Below are 18,617 nucleotides of genomic sequence, written 5' to 3' on the forward strand. Positions count from 1 at the left end.
AGCTCTGGGTCACCAGATACTGGCTAGAGATCCAGCTGAAGTGGGTAGCATCTGATGTGCTTTAACACATCCATTCCTCCAGTGAATTTGAGGTTTTGAAACTCTCTCACATCAAAAAAAACTCTTCACCTGCTCTTTGGAAGCAGTTCAGGACCAGAGGGATGAAGGATATAATTGGCCTACAAAACAGTGTTTAGGGAAGAAAACATAGCCTGGTATGTGTCTGATGTGCTATTATATTTTCCATAATAATTTATATCAAGACTCTGCTTTGGGCTCAGTTTATAGGAGGACTAGAACGAAAACATTTTTCAGGAGATGCCATAGGAAATGTCACAATTCTCAGCGAGAACATATGTACAGGGTTTATCACAGTCATAAATTGGCAAAACCACAGGGAAGAGCTAATCTAAATCTTAGTCCTCAAAATGTCAAATTTAGTTGTCTATGATGAGAAAGAGTCACAGTCATGCATTAAAAAAGAAGACATGTCTGACCAGAGCACCTTTAGGGAAACTGTTCCAAATACTTCTTGTCTAAAACGTGCTCCAAAGTAGTAGTTCTGCACACTGCTGTTTTCTAGGGCTGTTATGCAAATGTTGGGCACAAAATGAAGCCACATACAAAATTAAAAAGGGGGGGGGGGGGGGGGGGGGGGCAAAATTATCCTGAAACTCAGTCAAATTCAGAGTATTTTGATCCCTCCTAGAGCCCTCTACAGCTACGGGAATCATGCAACCCTTGCCCATATCATAAGCCTTTTGCTACCAAACAGAATTTTTACTTTCCATATTCACATTTTTGTTGGGCTTTGCCTGGGATTTCAATGTAACAGTAATGGACAGCTGTATTATTAATAACTACAGCATCCATCAGGCCATGGCAGCCAGAAACCCACAGATCTTAGAGGCCCATTTGTTTTGAGAAAGACCCTAAATCTAAGCCAAGATGAACCTTTTTTCCCCACTGTGACAGTACACTAGGGAGTGAGAAGGCCAATCTGAATACAAAGTGAGTAAAGTTTCCCAGTGCCCACCTAGCTGATACCCTTCTTATAGGCCACAACATACAACACTCATGACTGCTGATTTCGAGTAGCAGGCGAAAGCAATAAATTTTCTCAAGGATATGCTCCATTTATATATTCCAGCCTTTCAGAGTAACAGCCTGTCAAACACATGCACAGGATTTCCAAATCCCATAACAATTGTAACAGTCTCCTCTGTTTTCCCTTCCCACATTTTTTTGTTCTCTTAAATTACAACATCGTCCCCAGTTCTGCAGCTTCATACCAGGGTAATATTTCTTCACTGTTACAATAACACAACCATCCAAAACATCTGTTGATGAAGACCAGTGTGAACCTAGAAAACCTCTGGCAAGGGGAAGCTTGGCACTGTGGACTGGCAACTGTGCAGAGAGATTTTTGCCTGCAATTAAATGGTGGGAATATTCAGGAACAGTGAGCACCCTGCTACTTTCACTATGTTTAATTAGAACTATGGAAAATTGGGCTATACATATTCACAGACACTCTTATCTAGTACTACTTGTACCGTAAGCCTAAAGAAGAACTGAAAGGAACATGAATGACAAACTTGTACGGTGATGAAGGTGCCCTCAAACAATTTCTCCAGGACCAGACCACCTCCACATTGGGGAAGATCCGAGACAATCTCTCCAAGTCAGACATTTTTTAATTGTCTGGCTGAAGATGATTTATCCCATAGAAGTATATATTTTCTTCTATTATTGACCAAACTGCATTACCAGACTTTTTTTATAAGTCCTGTTACATACTTAAGGCAGTTCTCTTCAAAGCCACATTCATCCCACCTCCATGTCTTATTCAATGTTTGTCATATTCAAGTCACCTGTAGAAATGGGGGGAGGGGGGGGTTGAGACAATATTTCTGCCTCAAAATTTGAGTTGTGAAGGGATCAATAGTATTCAATACTTGAATAGCTTGGGTTGACAATAAAATGTCCTTTTTTATATTTTTTTATAAAAGTGTCATCTGCTAAAAGGAGAATAGAAAGGCTTCTTTTGATGTCTTCAAAATGAAACTTTCACTTGCTTTACTTTGAAACTGCCTTCTTTGTATTTAAAATTACTACAATTTAAAAAAAAAAAAAGAATAGAAAAAAGTTCTTAAAATGTAAGTTTCATGTCCACCCAGATGTGCTTTTTCCCTTCCTGTTCACTCCCCCTGCTAATTTTTCACTTTGGCCATCTCCTGGGAAGCCCATTAGTTCCCCAGCTTTCGGTGCTAGCTAAATATTTTACTATCTAACACAGAAACCGATTGCAAGGGCATAACAAGCAGTCCTTCTGCATCTCCCACTACTACTCACAGCATGTGAATACATGAAAACCATCTGCAATCCCCAAAATTTCCTCTTAAATGTATGTATCAGGGATCATCTTTTTTGTCCCATAAAATTCTGTTTAAAAGAAAAAAAAATGGATAGCTGCTCAGGTCCCCTGGTGACTGTTATGAGTGTTATGAAACACTTTTGGTTTAATACTGATAAAAAGAAAGAGCGATCTCACAGTTTTCCAATTTCCATCACACACGACACTGAAACAATGGGACCTCTCCCAAGTTAAGCAGATATTGCTTGTGGAAATGTCTTTTTTTGCAAGGTGCTCCGTTCATTACGTTCAGAGAAACTCTCTGGAGGGAACATCAGCAACTATGAAAAAAAGGGCATTCCCTGGCCTGTTCTGACCCCAACCTAATCAGGTCTCCCGTACCTCAGACTGGCTTACAAGAAGTTCAGACCATTTCTGCCACTGGGGACATTTGTCCCTGTCATCGAATGTAGTTTCATTAGACGTCCAGCAGCACTGCTCGTGACTGTACCAGAAGGCAGACAGGCAGACACCCTCTTTCAGGTCTGTCATCCAATCCACAGCTAAATCTATCACTCCAGCTAACGTGCCTGGGAAAAGAAATGCAGAAAAAGAAACCGTGGCATTAAAAAATATCAAGTTGCAAGGAAAATCTATCTAATAACAGCAAAAAGCACGATTTGGGGAAGCAGCTGCAATGTAAGCACAAATATACCAAAGAACTGGGGGCAATGATGAGTTTGCAAAGACACAGACACACCAGCTTGTTGTCTGACCTTCGATGCTCTCTCGTAAGCTTTTATTTTAAATATTATCATTTTCATACTGACTGATTGCCAAATAAGGCAGGCATAACTGATGTAGGGCCTGATCCTGCAGTCTGTCCCAGGCAGGTGCACCATTTGACTGACATACGGAGGGCTTCATGTAGGGTGTCTATACGTACCAAGCTGCAGGTCCCAAACTATGCTGTGTATTATTTCAGGGGTAGGGGAGGAGGAGGAGATGTATGTTTTCCTATAGCCTTACTGGCCCCAACGCAGCAACCTTTTAGAAGATATTTCAGTACAGAAACAACATGGATGCCAGATTCTGACTTAGGAACTTAACGGAATCGGGCTCTCAATGTGTACATTCATCAGCAATCCAAATATGCAGAATAAAATTATCCTTCAAGTCCTCTCTGTACCAAATAAACCCTTATTTCAGTTTTTTCCCCATGCATTACACAGAGCTGCAGCGACACCCGGTGGCCACCAGACCCAAGCACGGGTAAAAATGATGTGGCCAGACCCCACGGAAAAAAAAAATCCTATTTTCCTAGGGCATTTGCTCCCCAGCAATAATCCCCTGCCCCAGTACCAGCACCCCCAGAGCAGATTTGTCCTCAGGAACGCAACCCCAGCAGGAGCGGGGAGGCCGGCAGCAGCCAGAACACAGAAAGGCAAACCTGAGTTCAGTCCCTATGGCCGTAGTTTCTGGAAAGCATTAAACCACCAACTGATAGAAAAGTCATTTAGTGTTTTCCAAACCCCTCTCCTATACAATGGAAAGTAGAAGTCAACATTATTTTTACAAGTAATCATTAATACAATTTCAGGAAACCACGAACGGATCTGAACAGAATTTATCAGTGCATTTCAGTAGGGCTAAAACACTGGGAAAAAAAAAAAAAAAGCTTTGGAAAATCCAGAATGGTTTGGGTTTATGTTTCCAAAACTTTTAGCTTTGTGGCTCCTGCTAAGAATGCAATTACATGAAGCAGGGGTAGGGGCTGCTCCCCTTTCCCCTAGCAGCTGGGGCACACAGCTGGGTTCAAGAGCCAGTTTATTTGACCTGGAACTAAAGTTTTCTGCTTTGCATTTCTGTGAAAGAGGAAAAAAAAAAAATTTCAATAATTCAGGCATGTGTAACCTGTTTTTTATTCCCTAGAAGAGAAAAAAACCCCACCAGTGTTCACAGAGCCTTACACATAAGCATATGCTTTCACTCCCTTTAGAAGGATACTTGTCCCCACACTGACAAGTGATGTGACTAGGGTAGCAGTGAAGAATTTTTGTTGTATAGGAATAATCTGAAGAACTATGCAGATATACTAGACAAGATCACAAAAAAAGGCTGCAGGAGGGAGTAATGATGTCTGCACCAGTTATTTTCTTTCACGAAGACCTTGCCTTTCTCTTCCTCTTTTCCATTTTCCTAAGTTTCTATGGAACAAGGAACCATATTCTTAGGTGATGATAAATCACTGTGTTGCTAGTAGTGTCAGCATGCGTAGCTTACTGAGTTTTGCAGTAAACTCTAAATTCTCCTGCAATTTTCTGAAAGTTTCAGGAGACTATACAAAGAATCCTCATCCCTTGGACATGAGCACCAGATGCTGTGCCTCTTGCATCTCTTGGTGGACCTTTATCGTGCTCTGTAGTTACTCCAATCTTCAAAGCTCACATCACACTTTACCAGGCAATTGAGTATTAATTCTACATAGCAGCAGGTACAAAGGCAGGCAGACAGGCTTTTGAATGTTTTTCCCTGACAAAGTTAATAAACAGAGTGAGGAACAAACATTCAGTTCTCTAATACAACAAGCTCACATGCACCCCAGTATCTCTAGGAAAATGTACTTAAGTATGCAGCTGATCTGTTGCCAAATGCTTTAGGATCCACATAAGGAGGAAAATGTACATGCAATTTACTACACATGCTTTACACAGAAGAAAATCGTGAGAGGGGAGGGCAAGCGCTGGTGAGATAATAGTGCTATAGAGAATGCTTCACAAGACACGTGACCAGGGCTAGAAGTTTTCCAGGTTCTGAATCTTTGCAATTTTAAGTGAAATTAATGGAAGTTGAAGGCTGTTCAGCATCTCAGAAAGTCAAGCCTTTAATTTCTTGTGCTTGCCATGGCTGTCTAGACTGTAATAGAGAGTAAGTTTATCTCCCTACTTCTCCCATCAAAGGAACTGAACTTCTTCCCCCTTCTATGTAACCTCCTGCCCAGAATGAAAAATACTGAGCACTCCAAAGCCAGGAAATGCTGCACTTCGTTTTAGATATTAGCCTTTACCTCTCTCCTTTTCCTTTGGTTGATGATGGCCAATACTCATCCTTTACAATGCCCTAATGAGAATGCTAAAAATTTGCTTTGAAAACATTGTTTTCTTTATGCAACTGTGCCAGAAAACAGCATCACCCAACTGGCGCAACACTGAATTACAAAGGGGATTTTTGCACATCCAGCTCCAGTACCACAGCATTTTAGCATTAGTACAATAGTACTTTTTGTCACATAGCTTCAGAAAACACAGACTCTTTTGCTGATCTATACATAGCACATACCTTTAGTTGGCTAGTAGTAATGGTTACGTTAAGGGATGACCATTGGTCTGCAGGCAGGATGGGCACAGTAAAAACTCAGAATTCCTTAAAAACGAGTGCCTAAAAATTCAGCACCCACACCTAAAATTTTTAGGCTCATTTCCCCATACATTGCTTTGTATTTCTCCAGAAAGTGTGCAAACTTTCTGACCAAGACAGGCCTATCATCTTTTTCTGGAGCATTGTGTGAGCAGTTTTCATCTGATCTCCACACCAAACAGCATTTGGCTGTGTTACTGCTCCTTCCTCCTTCCCAAAATAAGTAGGCTCTGGCTCCCAAGACCTCATTTCCAGAAGCTCCTTAGTGCCTTTCCAGCCACTTGACAGTGTCATACACCATCTTCTCCCTCCATGTAGCACCTGAGGGTTCGAGGTCCTGTGGGTACATGGCTCTGAAAGAGCCTGGGAGCTAGATCTGTTGGACTGTGGCAGCAGCGAGGGGCTCCGCTCAGGTTAATTTACACTCACTCATGAAACTTTGGTCTGATCCCAAATGGCTGCTGTTACATTCTTAATATACTTTGGTGTTACTCAAAACATACAGCTCTAACTCTGAAGCTGGCCCTGCTGTGAGCAGAAAGCCAGAGCAGACACCCTGCAGAGGTCCCTTTCCCACCTACGCTTTTCTGGGACTAACGAAGGATGCAGGTTCGATGACATTCCAAAAATGACATGAGTCACACTGCTGAATGGGACGGTCCTCTCCTTCCTCCCTCCATCAGCTCCTTCCCGTCAGCACTATTTTGATTGCTTGTGGCTTTGTGGTGACCAACCCTGCTGAGCCCACTGATCAACTGAAAACTAATCTGGCCAAAACCTGTTTTTTTCCACCAAGTCAGTTCCCAGATTCACCTGCCCTGTGCAGCTGCACATGCACAAAGCAACAGGGCCCGATGGTGGGGACACTGGAGGACAAGGCTTGCTCCTTTTGGCCACACCAGCTTGTGTCAGCTGTGGCGGTGCAGACTTTGAAGCGTTGCAAAACCTGAAAGATTCAGTTGACCAAATTGGTGGGATTTAAGCTTCTAGATCAGTTAGGTTCACTTTAAACTCCTGGGCCTGGGTAAATCGTCCAGCCCCTTTGGAAACATGCGGAGGTCCCTGCCATCCCCTTCCCCAGGTGTCCCACCTGGCTGCCCTCCATCCCCAGCAAGGGGAAAGCATGGGCAGGGTCCTCCACAAGACCCTCACACCCTGGGCACTGCTGCTGCTGCTGCTTTCTCCTTCCTTTCCCACTCCTCATCACACCCCTTGCCTCTGGCGATGCCTGGACCCAGCTGCTTGAGAGCTCAACCCATGTAGCTTCTGCCTGTTCAGCAGGAGAAGAGGGACCACAGAGGAGCCAGGCTGGTCCGTGCAAGCTTGTGTGATCACACAGGTCCCCTCGTGACAGGCCGGCTTCTCTGAGCAGGCAGTATTTCAAGTAGAGAAGGCAACAACATGAAATGCCTCTTGACTGCACCACCAACCCCACCTCCTCCCTCCCCAAACCTCATCCACTCATCAATAATTCCTGCCAGTCATCAAAGGAGTGTTGACCCCTCACTGAGGCTGAGATGGTGACTCCCCATCTTTGCCCTGTCCCAGAAATGCTGAAGGCACAGAGCATGTGTCGTTTCAACGGCAGGCAGAAAAAAAAAATCTACGGGGCTCAGCCCAGGTCACAAGCACGTAGGTAATTTTTGTTCTCTAGCTGATTCACAAGTCCTTGTCCCAGTTTAAAAACAGGCTAATTTGATCTGACTCTTTAAGGTAAAACTTGTTGCTCTGCACCCTTGTCATTGAAAAGGTTGCAAAAGCTAACACATCTCAGCTGCAGCTTACCTTCGACCTCTGTTCCCATGCTGGACGTACCAGCATTAGAGCTTATCAGAGGTCACCAACTCTGGCTTTCGACAACCTTGAGAACTTCAGCAGGAGATTTCATTGCGAACTAGAACTGAAACAAACCTCCTGGGATATTTTTACTCAAATGGGAATGTGTGAGTGTATACCATGTTCTCTGTATGAGAGAGGGGATTGCTGACCAGCTTGTGGGACGACACTAGAGCCCTCAAAGGCTTGCTCTAACTTTATTTGCAAGCAGAATTCTTCATCCCAGACGAGGCCAACCCTGGCCTTCAGGCAGAGTAGTAGTACACAGTCTATCAGACTCTCTTCCCATCACACCCTCCCATCAAAGCTTTTGTAGAAACAAGTGTATCTCTACAAAATAACGTAATTTGCCAAAAATGTCACATCAGCAACATTTTCTCAAGAACCTCCCTAGTACTTCTGAGGCTCCTGAACAACTGTAATAAACATATTAACTTGACAGTTGGTAAGCAGGAAATTCACACCACTTGGAAATTGTGAAACTTCACATCATGCTTTTACCAAGCAGCATGATACAAAGAGCACCCTGACATCACTGAAAAAGCATAAAAAATAGCAGCTGTTTCAACTTGGTAAGAGAAGTGCAGCTTTCCAAGTTAGAAGATGTGCTAAACTGAGCAGAAGACAGGAGCAATTTGGGAAAGTAATGAATTTGCCATCTGAGTTTGAGCAGGCTGTTAAATATGTAATGTCTGCCTGGCCTGGAAGCAGATCTGAAACTGAGTCTGAAACTGTATTTTCCCTTCATGCATATATAAAGAAGATAACCCTACCAATAAAATTGACTTCTGTGAATCAAAGGTTCAGAAAGTCAAAGTAGCCCATCGAGTGTAAAGCGCTCAGATGTGTATTTCCAAAAGCAATAGAAAAATCCCTCTACTGGTGAGTAACATTTTTTCTAGGTCAGCACTCAGCAGGAGACGTTGCAAGTGGGTATTTTTATTAAGGATTGTAACTGCATGGATGCATGGCTGTCTTTTTAGCTTGAAACATCAGTGGAGAGACAATAAAGTGAAAAGAGAAGCCGATGGCACTGCAGCAAAATTGGGCAAGACAGTTTGGGGCATAACTGTAATACTAACACACACATACCTGCCAGTAGTCCTATGAGAAGCATTACAACCCATCCTGACCAGGCATCCAGCAAACTCTTGATGAACTCCCATATGGATTCCTTACTTTTGCTTGTAATCTGAAATTAAACATATATATAGACATGTTGCAGATTCAGGCTGACACAGTTTTAGTGTAAAATGTTTAAAACAAGAAATATTTAACTTCCTAGAAGGTATGTGCAATTTCTCTACTCTCTACTCCCCCCAGTCCCAATCATTTTTTAGAGATGCTCTGCTGGTTAAGTTGCTGGAAGCCCTTTCATATTTACAAACTCAAGACATACCACATCCCTATTTTTAGAAGTCCTCCTCAAGACATACAACAAGGTAGGAAGCAATAACTTTGGAAAACTGCTTGTTTTTCTCACCACCAGGATGGCTGTAACCCAGGGACCGCAGTGCATCAAAGCCAGACACCGTTACCTTTCTATGGCGGTCAGTGTCACGCGATTTCTCCCTCAGCCAGTCAATGGTGTGGAAATCTTCGTAAGTTCCAACATCAGGGAAAGGTTCATCCAGAAAATCCATCAGGTTGCCAGAACCATTCATGTCTCCTGCATTGACCATATTAGAGTCTGTATGTACAGGAAAAACAAGTATGTCAATAAATTCAGGCAGCTTTGCCAGACATTTCAGAATCAAGTTTTCCAAAATACCTCCACAAACCACAAAGTCAACGGAGCATGAGTCAGCAGTCCTGGTGTGCACTTACTGCAATCTATGCATTGCCACTAGAAAAAGTATTTTGCTGAAGACTACTTCAACAGCTTAGCAAACCCTAAAAAGCACATACAAAAAGCACAGTGTCCAAGTGCAGAAATACCAGCTTTCCTAAAAACAGAGCCCTGAAATCCAGGACGGTTCTGGGCTTCTTCTGCAATGATACATCCTGATCACACGCTGAAAGAAGTGCTCTGCCTGCAGCAAGATCATCGAGTAGGCAAGGTCACCAGCTCAGAAAACAGGCGATACACTAAAATTTACCATTCATTATGAACTGCAGATTTTACATAGCACCATTAGTCATAACACTGCAATAGTGTCTAGTTTTGCATGCTCCCTGCTTTGATCCGCTGCCCTTCCACTGCTCAGAAGGCAAAGCTCGAGATCACAGTATGTCTACGCTGCATCAGGTCTGGAAATGCAGTATCTCCTTCAAGTTTGCTTTTCAAGGGCTAGGAGAAGAACTATTCTTGGGAGAACCTGAGTGGTTACCTTCTGTCCCATATACAAACTTTCCAAATTTGCTTTTAAGAAAGCAGGGGGAGAGACAGCCACCACATGTCCTGCTAGAGCACAAGAATAAAGATACCTATCCCCAAACTATAACAAGCAGTTACAAGAGGCATTTGGTAGTTAAAAAGGAGATCAAAGTAGGCTGTGAAATAATATCTACTCTAGAGTGTGGCACACAAGCCGAGTGGACATTTTCAGCCCAGAAGTTTTTGGGGACATGCTCTCTGGGTTTACAGACTACCAATACAAAAGCAGAGAAACATCCATGCCCATTGCTCTGAAGCCCTGGAAACTATACCTTGTTCATGCAATCCACATAAGCAAAGCATGAAAAAGTTAACTCATAACCACCGTTCCTCTTTTTCCCACAAAGAGCTCAGCAACATCTGGCTAGGTGCAAAAATGACTGTTATCTCCCTTAAAGGTCAGGTCCCAAAGTAGCCACTAATATGACAAGCTCCAGAAATGGCTGACTTCATTCCCAATGAGGCACCTTTAGTAGCATGAGAATCGATTAAGTGAAGTAGTTTAGGCACACAGCTGGATTCATCCAACTTAACTTCAGCCATCCAAAAGTTTCATGTCTGGACTATAAGAACCACCTAGGCTGCCTCTAGAGACAGAGAAAGATGTGTGTAAGGGTGAGTGCCTGCTCCTTTAAAGGTATCTGGGTCAAGGACCTTTCTGGATGCGACAAAGGATAATAAGCAAAGGAGGAAGCCTGAACAAGAACATACAGGGACACAAACCTGATGCAAATGCTAAGGGAGGCAGTGATGGGAACCTGTCATGGTTTAAGCCCAGCTGGTAACAAAGCACCACGAAGCTGCTCGCTCACTCCTTCCCCCCCTGGCCATGGTGGGACGAGGAGAAAATATAAAGAAAAGCTCGTGGGTCGAGACAAGGACAGGGAGGGATCACTCACCACTTATGGGCACAGGCAAAAGACAGGCTCAACTTGGGGAAGAAACAACAGCAATTTCATTTACTACCAATCAGATCAAAACAAGGACAATGAGAAGTAAAACCAGATCTTAGAACGCCTTCCCCCCATCCCTCCCTCCTTCCTACCTCAAGCCCATTCCCAGTTCTCTCTCCCTCCTCAGGGAATGGGGGCTGGGGTCAGTTCCTCAACCCTGGTCTCTGCCGCTCCTTCCTCCTCAGGGGGAGGAGGACTCCGCACTCGGGCCCTGCTCCGCCGTGGGGTGTCTCCCGCAGGAGACAGTCCTCCACCACCTTCTCCAGCGTGGGTCCCTTCCCCGGGCTGCAGTCCTTCAGTCCCAGCCTGCTCCAGCGCGGGCTTCCCCATGGAGTGGCGGCCATCTTGGGGGGCCTCCGCTCCCCTCCAGGGGCTGGGGGGGACAGCCTGCCGCCTCACCGCGGGCTGCGGGGGCATCCCCTCCTGCCTTCCTCCCTGACCTCGGTACCCACAGAGGGGTTCCTCTCCCGTTCCAATCCCCCACTCCCTGCAGGTTTCCCCTCTTAAATCTGCTCTCCCACCTGTGTTTCCACTGTCCCTGAGGGGCTCGGCCTGGGCCAGAGGCGGGTCCGGCTTGGAGCCGGGGGAGCTTCCAGCAGCTTCTCACAGGAGCCGGCCCTGTGGCCCCCTCCCTGGCTACCAAGACCCCACCACACAACCCCAAAACAGACCCAAACCTGGTCAGTCACACTCACTGATGAGGGCATGTGGGAGCGTGCGAATGTCTATTCCAGTGAGGTTTTGTGATTGGGGACCTTGTCGGTTAGGAAACTATAGGAAAAAGAGGGGAAATCAGAAACAAAATACAGAGACGCAGACCTGACAAAGCAAACATGGAGAGCGTGACAAGAAACAAACCCCACCGCTCACACTAATTGAAGAGCTATTAATTGTGTGCGTGCCTCTGGGATACATGCTCAGCTTTGCTACCGGTTGAACCTGCACATGGGAAAGTGGCAGCCATGTCCCCCAGCGTGGGCAGAGACCCCAGGGCCGTGGGCTGGGGTCCAGCAGCTGGGCAGGAGGGTCCTGGGCCAGGACGGCTGAAGGAGGTGGCCATGCATCTCTACATCACTTAACAAAGTGTGCCTCTAAAGAGTGATTGATCCCATCCGTACTAAATTAGGTGCCTGGGAAATGCGGTCTTCCAGAGAGTACCTAGGGTTTGTAATCTGAAATGGCAAGCCTAAAAAAAACAACTAACAGGGGGTTAGGAGAAAAAAAACCACATTAAAACTCATAAGAAAAAAATGAGGACAGATACAGACTTTACGGGTTTTATAGAACTGACCCTGCAGAACCTGCAGCTCCTTGACAGACACAAGATAACTTTTACAGGTCACTGATGAGGCTAGCACGGTACTAGCAAGGACTGCTACCCACTTTCCTTCATCAGGTATGGAAACAGGGATTTCACAAGTAAAGAATTTGCATCTTTGAATGAGGAAATTTCCCAATTTTGTAATTGGAACAGGCAAAACCGTGGCAGATAGGCTTTTAATCAACTGTCCATACACCCTGCTGCTCTGCTCAGCACCCTTTATTTACTGCCTTTTTTTCCTCCTCTCTCCATTTTCAACTGTTTTACTTGAATCCTCTCCATTTAATTTTTTTCCCTGGTGGGGACTTTAGGGATGTAACAAGCATGAATACTCAGCTTTGTCAGGGTCTGCTCTTTGCACTCCACTGGGTAGGACTTTCTGGACAACACAGACAATGTGCTCAGCACAAGCTGCTGAGAAAAGCATTCTTTTATAGGCAACCAGCAGGTCACCATTGTAATGCTATAGAAGTCTTTTTAAGTGCGGAAATCAAGTAATCTCCAAGCACCGTGGCATGTTTGTCTGAAAGAGAATCGAGCAAGGGAGTTGCAGCCTGGGGAAGGAAACCAAAGGTGTCCCACGCGGCACGGCTGGGCACAAATAAGCTGCCACAGGATTGAGGCGATTTGAAAAGCAGCAGTTAAGAGGAGTGACAGCTGAGTAGCAAAACTTCGCCAAACAGATGAGAGCACGCTCCTACATTTGGTAAGGGAAATGAGAGTCTGAAGGTGGGATGCTGCGGCTGACGCCAGGGAGCTGAAGTTGCAAGCGGACCTTGAGTTCAGTGTCTTGTAAACCGTGACCGAGGACTGGAACGGGAAGCTGAAATGAGGTGAAAGGATTAGACCATGCTATTATTTTGTAACGCTGTGATATTTTGCAGGTCATTTACTTCACCCTATTCTTCCCCTATAGCAAAGAAGGACCTGTAAAGAACACGCTGTTCAGACCGCTTGCCTGCACGAAGCAGCCCCCCCTGCTACATAAACAAACTTCTGGGAACTCTTGTGCTGAAAGCTTTGGCAAGTTTTCCTTAATACTACAAGAAAACTACCCAATGTGCTAGTTATATCACATAAAAAATAGCTAAGTATGTTGTCAATGCCCAGCACATGACAGTATTGTGATGGATAATACCAGGCCAGACCACAAGTATGTAGGATAATTACAATCTCAGCCTGAATCTACCCCCAAAATACGTGCTACATAACACGTCCAGGGAAGAGAAAAATGTGCTAGAGGCCACAGGGCCATGGAAGACTAAGAAAACAAACAAACTTTGAACTCTAGGTAGCGTACCAATACCTGGAAATTGCAGCTAGTGGGATGATTATTAGCCTTAAAGTTCACTTAAGGTACTACGCTTCTGAAAGCAGAGATGTGGTATCAGATTATGCAAAACCCAGTTTTAGCAAATAAAACCTAGCTATAGCACTTCTGAACTGAGTACTACAGAGTTCCCATCTTATGTCCTAGCACTAAGCACCGTAAGCGTCACTTTCTCTTTATTTTGCGTTTATTTATCTCACCTTACTTTGGCATCTGAAATAATGTCCGAAGTTTATTTCAGGATAAGCTAACTTGCCCTCTTAGAGATGCTTGCAGAGATGCTCTCAGTTCTGCCAGCAGAACTGGAGCCTTGCACAAATAACTCAGTTATAGATATTTTAATTTAATACACATAGGTTAAGGGCAAATTAATCTCATCCCAACATGAATTGTAGTCAGGTATACTGCAGCAATCCACGCTGATGATGGCAAAAGTATGAGCATTCGTGGTGCGAGCTGTCTCATCTAGCATGAGAAATCTGCACTAGACTCTGGACACTAAAACCTAGACTCCTTTCATAGCTGATGAGAGGAAGTAAACTATTCAGATACAATTTATCTGATTTATTTTAGATATTTACATTAGAATGAGACAGATTGTTTCCTAGAGTGCTAATTTCTGTTTCCTGATTACAAAGAGATATCAGAAGTAGACATCCACATCTCATCAAATCCGTCCAACACTACCAATTCAAAAGAAAACATTGCAATACCATTACATGCAGAATTAGTAACAAATGCAACTCATAGCTATTTCTAACACCTGAGCGTCTAAGATACTCTGACAGAACTTATATACACTGAAAGGTGTTGAATCCTGCTGAGTTGACTGTTTGACATATGTATTTTGTCCCTTTGCTGTTCTATGTCTTAGATGTCCTTGCTGTCCTTTCCACTACTTTTCCAGATGCTGATGCAACATAATTTGTGCAAGGGCAAACGTTTCCTGCTTAGTCCCCTGTTCTTTTCCTAATAATTCCTGGCATTCCAGCAGTTTTTCCTAGGGCAGACATCCAACATTTTCACTGAGCACTCTGCCACGACTCCAGGCTATGCTCCATGAGAGGCAGTGGCCAGTTTGGAGCCCATCATTCTGTGGTCTCTTAGGGACATTTTCCCCATTGCTTTGCCTTTATTGACTTTGAATTACATCTGCCATTTTATTCCCTGCAATACAGTAGAGATCCTTCTTCAGCTCTCAACAGTGAGCTCTCATTTTACTGACTTGCTTAGCATATCTACAACTGAACATTTTTGTCAACACTCAGCTTTAAGAATTGTAAACAGGTTCTTGCTAAAAATTGAATGAGGAAACCTCCTGAACTCAGAGGGTTCTGGTTAGCGGATTCCCTGAATTTAGACCCATGCCAGACTACTACGGTTCTGTATGTGGAGCAAGGTCCTGGCCAGCATCGATTCACGAATTGAGAGAGATCACAGTGCTAGACTGGCAATTGTGCCTCTTGATAGAGGCTCTCCTGGCTGCCACATAACCCTAGATGTCTTCCAGAAACCTTGGGCCAGGTCAACCCGATGTTCAGTCCCCGATCTCCCAGCTAGCCATGCTTGGGCAACGATACTCTGAAGCCAGAAAGAAAGAGACCTTGCCCTACAAACATCGGTCAGAGGTGCTGCATGAGAGCAGCCAGAGGTAAGGGTCAAAAGAGCAAGTCCAAAGATAAGCCCATGAGGCTCGATGACTGTAGGAAGCCAGGTAATTTTTGAGAAAGTAACCACTGAAGCCTCCCTCCTATGTAAAGAAAGCAAAGAAGAGATTAGTGCAAACAACCTACAGAAGCTGCCTGACAACTGGGACATGCCAACAAGCACAGCAGGTACTGCATGGACTGCAGGCCTCTTCTGGTACATTTACTTACTTTTTGTTATTTTTTAAGGAACCAAAAGTACTATCATCTTTAAGGTCATGTTTTTCCTGCAGGTCTCACAGTGAGTAAACTCATCATGTGATTGGGACCAACTGCATGATACACTGCAGCTGGGAGCTAAGTTTTATAGAAGATCAATAAATTGCATTTACGATGGAAATGCTGACAACCTCTCAGCTTTATAGCACTGTTACAGCATGTGCAAATGTAAAAGCCACAGCTAGAAGAGCTCTATTGGTGAACTGACATTCTAGGTATTCTGTTGACTGACTGATCGGATCTGAAATGGATTTGACATGGCAAGCACAGGCCAAAACATCCCATGGTTCAAAGAAGCTGAAAAGTATACTGATGGGAAATAACTAGCTGAACAGTCATCAAAGGAAAAGTCTTGGCCCTGGCCTATTGCTACTAGACATGCTAGTTCCATGCTACGTTCTCCTCATCCTGTTTTCTGTTTTAATTGGACACATTACACTGAGGCAGGCAGTACGTTTTTTAATGCAGTTCCAACAAGTTTCGAGTTACTTTCAGCAGATCACAGTTACTGAATTACTTCAACACTTCAAATGTTTCTAGCAGATGAACATTCACCTACACACTTTCATCTGCATGCTGTTTTCCTTGAAGACAGTAGCAGGGGATTGCTATGTGAAACATAAGAGTATGCAGGCAGGAAAGCCTGTCTTCAGTGACTCCCCTGCTGTAGCGTAAGGAAGAAGTGAACGTGGCAAGAGGCTGGGGAAAGAAAGCAAAAGCCTAAAGGTCATTTGCAAGTTCCTCAATTCACATTTGTTTGGAGTGACTTTTCCAGGGCATCCAAAGCATCATCTGTTCCATCTCTTCCAAATGTGGTGCGAGTTAGCTGACACGCAAAGGCAGAAATACGGTGCATCTCAGGGCTTTTCTGTGCTCTGGTACCAATATACAATGATAACACAGGGGAAATCCCACTCCAGACACAATGCTTTTGAAGTGATTCATGGTCATTTCAATCATGACTTTATCAGTCGAGCACGCCGCTGATCTGAATGGTTGGTCAGCTTAGCTGTGCTCACATGGCATGACATGACAGCAGGTACTGCACGAACTGAGGAGCATGCGGGCTGTGAAAATCCTTGGGATTTATTTTCCATAGCACCCAATAATGAACAACGCAGTCTTACTGGTTTACTAACTGGCAATCATCACAAGACCCCTTCACGCAGACGGATGATTTGCTGCTCTCTATGCCCTCAATACTTGTATTGACCGTTCCTCGTACCATATTCTCAAAACAGCCAAGCATGGTGCCCCAGCCTCATGGCCATTAACTGCTCAATGTGATCAGTCGAGCAAAGGCACCTCGTCTTGAGAGCTGGGTGCTCTGCCAGCATCCATCCATCCATCCCCCATCCCAAGGGATTTAAGCCTAGTCGCAGAGATGGACACGGAGCGCTCTCCACCCAGGCTTCGAATCCGGGCAGTGAGGAGGTCAGCGCTGCCCGCGGTGTGAGCTGAAGAAGTCGGTGTCCAGAAAGAGTGGTGAGAGGATAAGGCTGAGGGAGAAATCTCCTAGAGCTGAGTGCGGTTACGCCACAGGGTTTCACCACCAGCTGGCCAGAGAAAATGGGCCTGATAGCTCAGGAAGGCGGCAAGCAAGATTATTAACAGGGTCATCTTGAAAGACATGAATGAAAAGTACGTGGAGATGATTATGGGCCAATACCTTTTAGGGAAGGGTCAGAGGATGAGGACTGTTTAGCCCAGAGCCAGGAAGGCCGAGAGGTGGGGATGTAATTCCCCTTCCACCACCCGCCACGCAGGAGAAGACGACCTAGAAATGGCAAGGTGACTTTGCACCCTACAGGACATGGGAGGCAGGTAAATGGTTCTGGAACGTTCTTCTAAACAAGAAGTAAGATGCTTTTGGGTGGTGATGTTGCAAGGAAGATGTTTCCAGCAAAGGCAAGCAGGCTGAATCACCGGCGAGTTCAACAGGCGGGTTTCTGCAGGTTGAAAAATATCCACGGGCAATTTAAGACTATTCACCTTAGAAGCCTCAGACTGAACAAGCTGACTGATTTACTGACCCTCTGTCTTAATGATGGTGTTTAAAAAAAATGTTAAAATGGCCTTGGATCAGAGCAAGGTTCAGACTCCTGGAAAAATAAGAAAATGCTGAACCCAGTTACAAGCCTTTTTTGGAAATATAATATGGCACACAAAAAGCAGAGAATAGTTAAATTGGGAAAATACAGAGGGAAGATGGGATATTAAAATTGGCAAATGCCTTTCCTACAGTTCAAGGACTAGTTCGCAGCCTCCGTATACAAGTAAATTGCACTGCAAACCCTCAGCCTCCTGCCGCACAAGCTCAGGCAGGCTGCAGTATCGGAAACATTACTGTAAAATATTGCAGCATTTTACTGTATGCCCCCCACACACACATATTAAGGAGTTTCCTGCTATGATAGTGTGGGCAAGCTATACACAGTCACATCTTTGATGTGCAGCTTTACCCCGAGTAACCTCTATGGAAAAAATTATGAAGCCGCAGCAGAGCTCAAAAAACACAGGGCACCGGATCACAGGGGAGAGGGCCTGGGAGAGCAGGGGAAGGGCAGGAGGGAACATTTGGGATAAATGGCGGAAAACTGAGGCACAAAAGGCTCCTCCAGACTAAACCACAGCCTCTGACCGCCCCTCCTCAAGCACCACATGTGCTCGTGGGGCGAGCGCAGGGGAGATAACAGGGCTGGCTGGGAGCACGGGTGAAGGGAGGCACTGGGGGACACGGGGCACACCAGTGCACCCCAGGAGCTGATAAAACAACCATCAGGGCTTCTCGACCCTTTGGCCTGAGTCCCTCTCCTCCTTTTCTCCTCCTGGGAGGCCCCTGGGTCCGCACACTTCTCTTTCTCCGAGGGGCGAACCTCATCCCAGCACCCCACTCCCCGCTCTTTCCCAGGATGACTGTCTCTTTAGAAACCAATTCCTTTCGGTATGAAATATCATGTGTCTGGTCTCTGTTCAAGTTTTCTTGGAAAGTCTGAGCAAAATTAGTTCAGCTGCTGAGTTATGTCAGAAATGGAAGGGGGAAAAAAATCCTAGTGAGCTCCGAGTGGAATTTTTGCACTCACATAACTCAAAATCAGCTCC

The 18,617-nt window shown here is 44.9% G+C and overlaps 1 protein-coding gene across 5 annotated transcripts in view; it reads right to left on the reverse strand.

Annotated features, from left to right (window-relative positions):
• Positions 1-18,617, reverse strand: part of CLCN4 (chloride voltage-gated channel 4) — a 47,645-nt gene that overhangs the window by 21,861 nt on the left and 7,167 nt on the right. For all 5 annotated transcript variants that reach the window (XR_011322190.1, XM_069770420.1, XM_069770422.1 and 2 more), the window contains 3 exons: positions 9,148-9,299; positions 8,702-8,801; positions 2,759-2,946 (listed from right to left, as the gene is read on the reverse strand). Coding sequence is in view for 4 of the 5 variants with exons in the window: in XM_069770420.1 (XP_069626521.1) it covers positions 2,759-2,946; positions 8,702-8,801; positions 9,148-9,299 (440 nt within the window). In the remaining variant the exon portion in view is untranslated. The remainder of the gene's footprint in view (positions 1-2,758; positions 2,947-8,701; positions 8,802-9,147; positions 9,300-18,617) is intronic.

The sequence above is a fragment of the Haliaeetus albicilla genome, chromosome 25 (genome assembly GCF_947461875.1).
Source record: "Haliaeetus albicilla chromosome 25, bHalAlb1.1, whole genome shotgun sequence".
NCBI classification, from domain to species: domain Eukaryota; kingdom Metazoa; phylum Chordata; class Aves; order Accipitriformes; family Accipitridae; genus Haliaeetus; species Haliaeetus albicilla.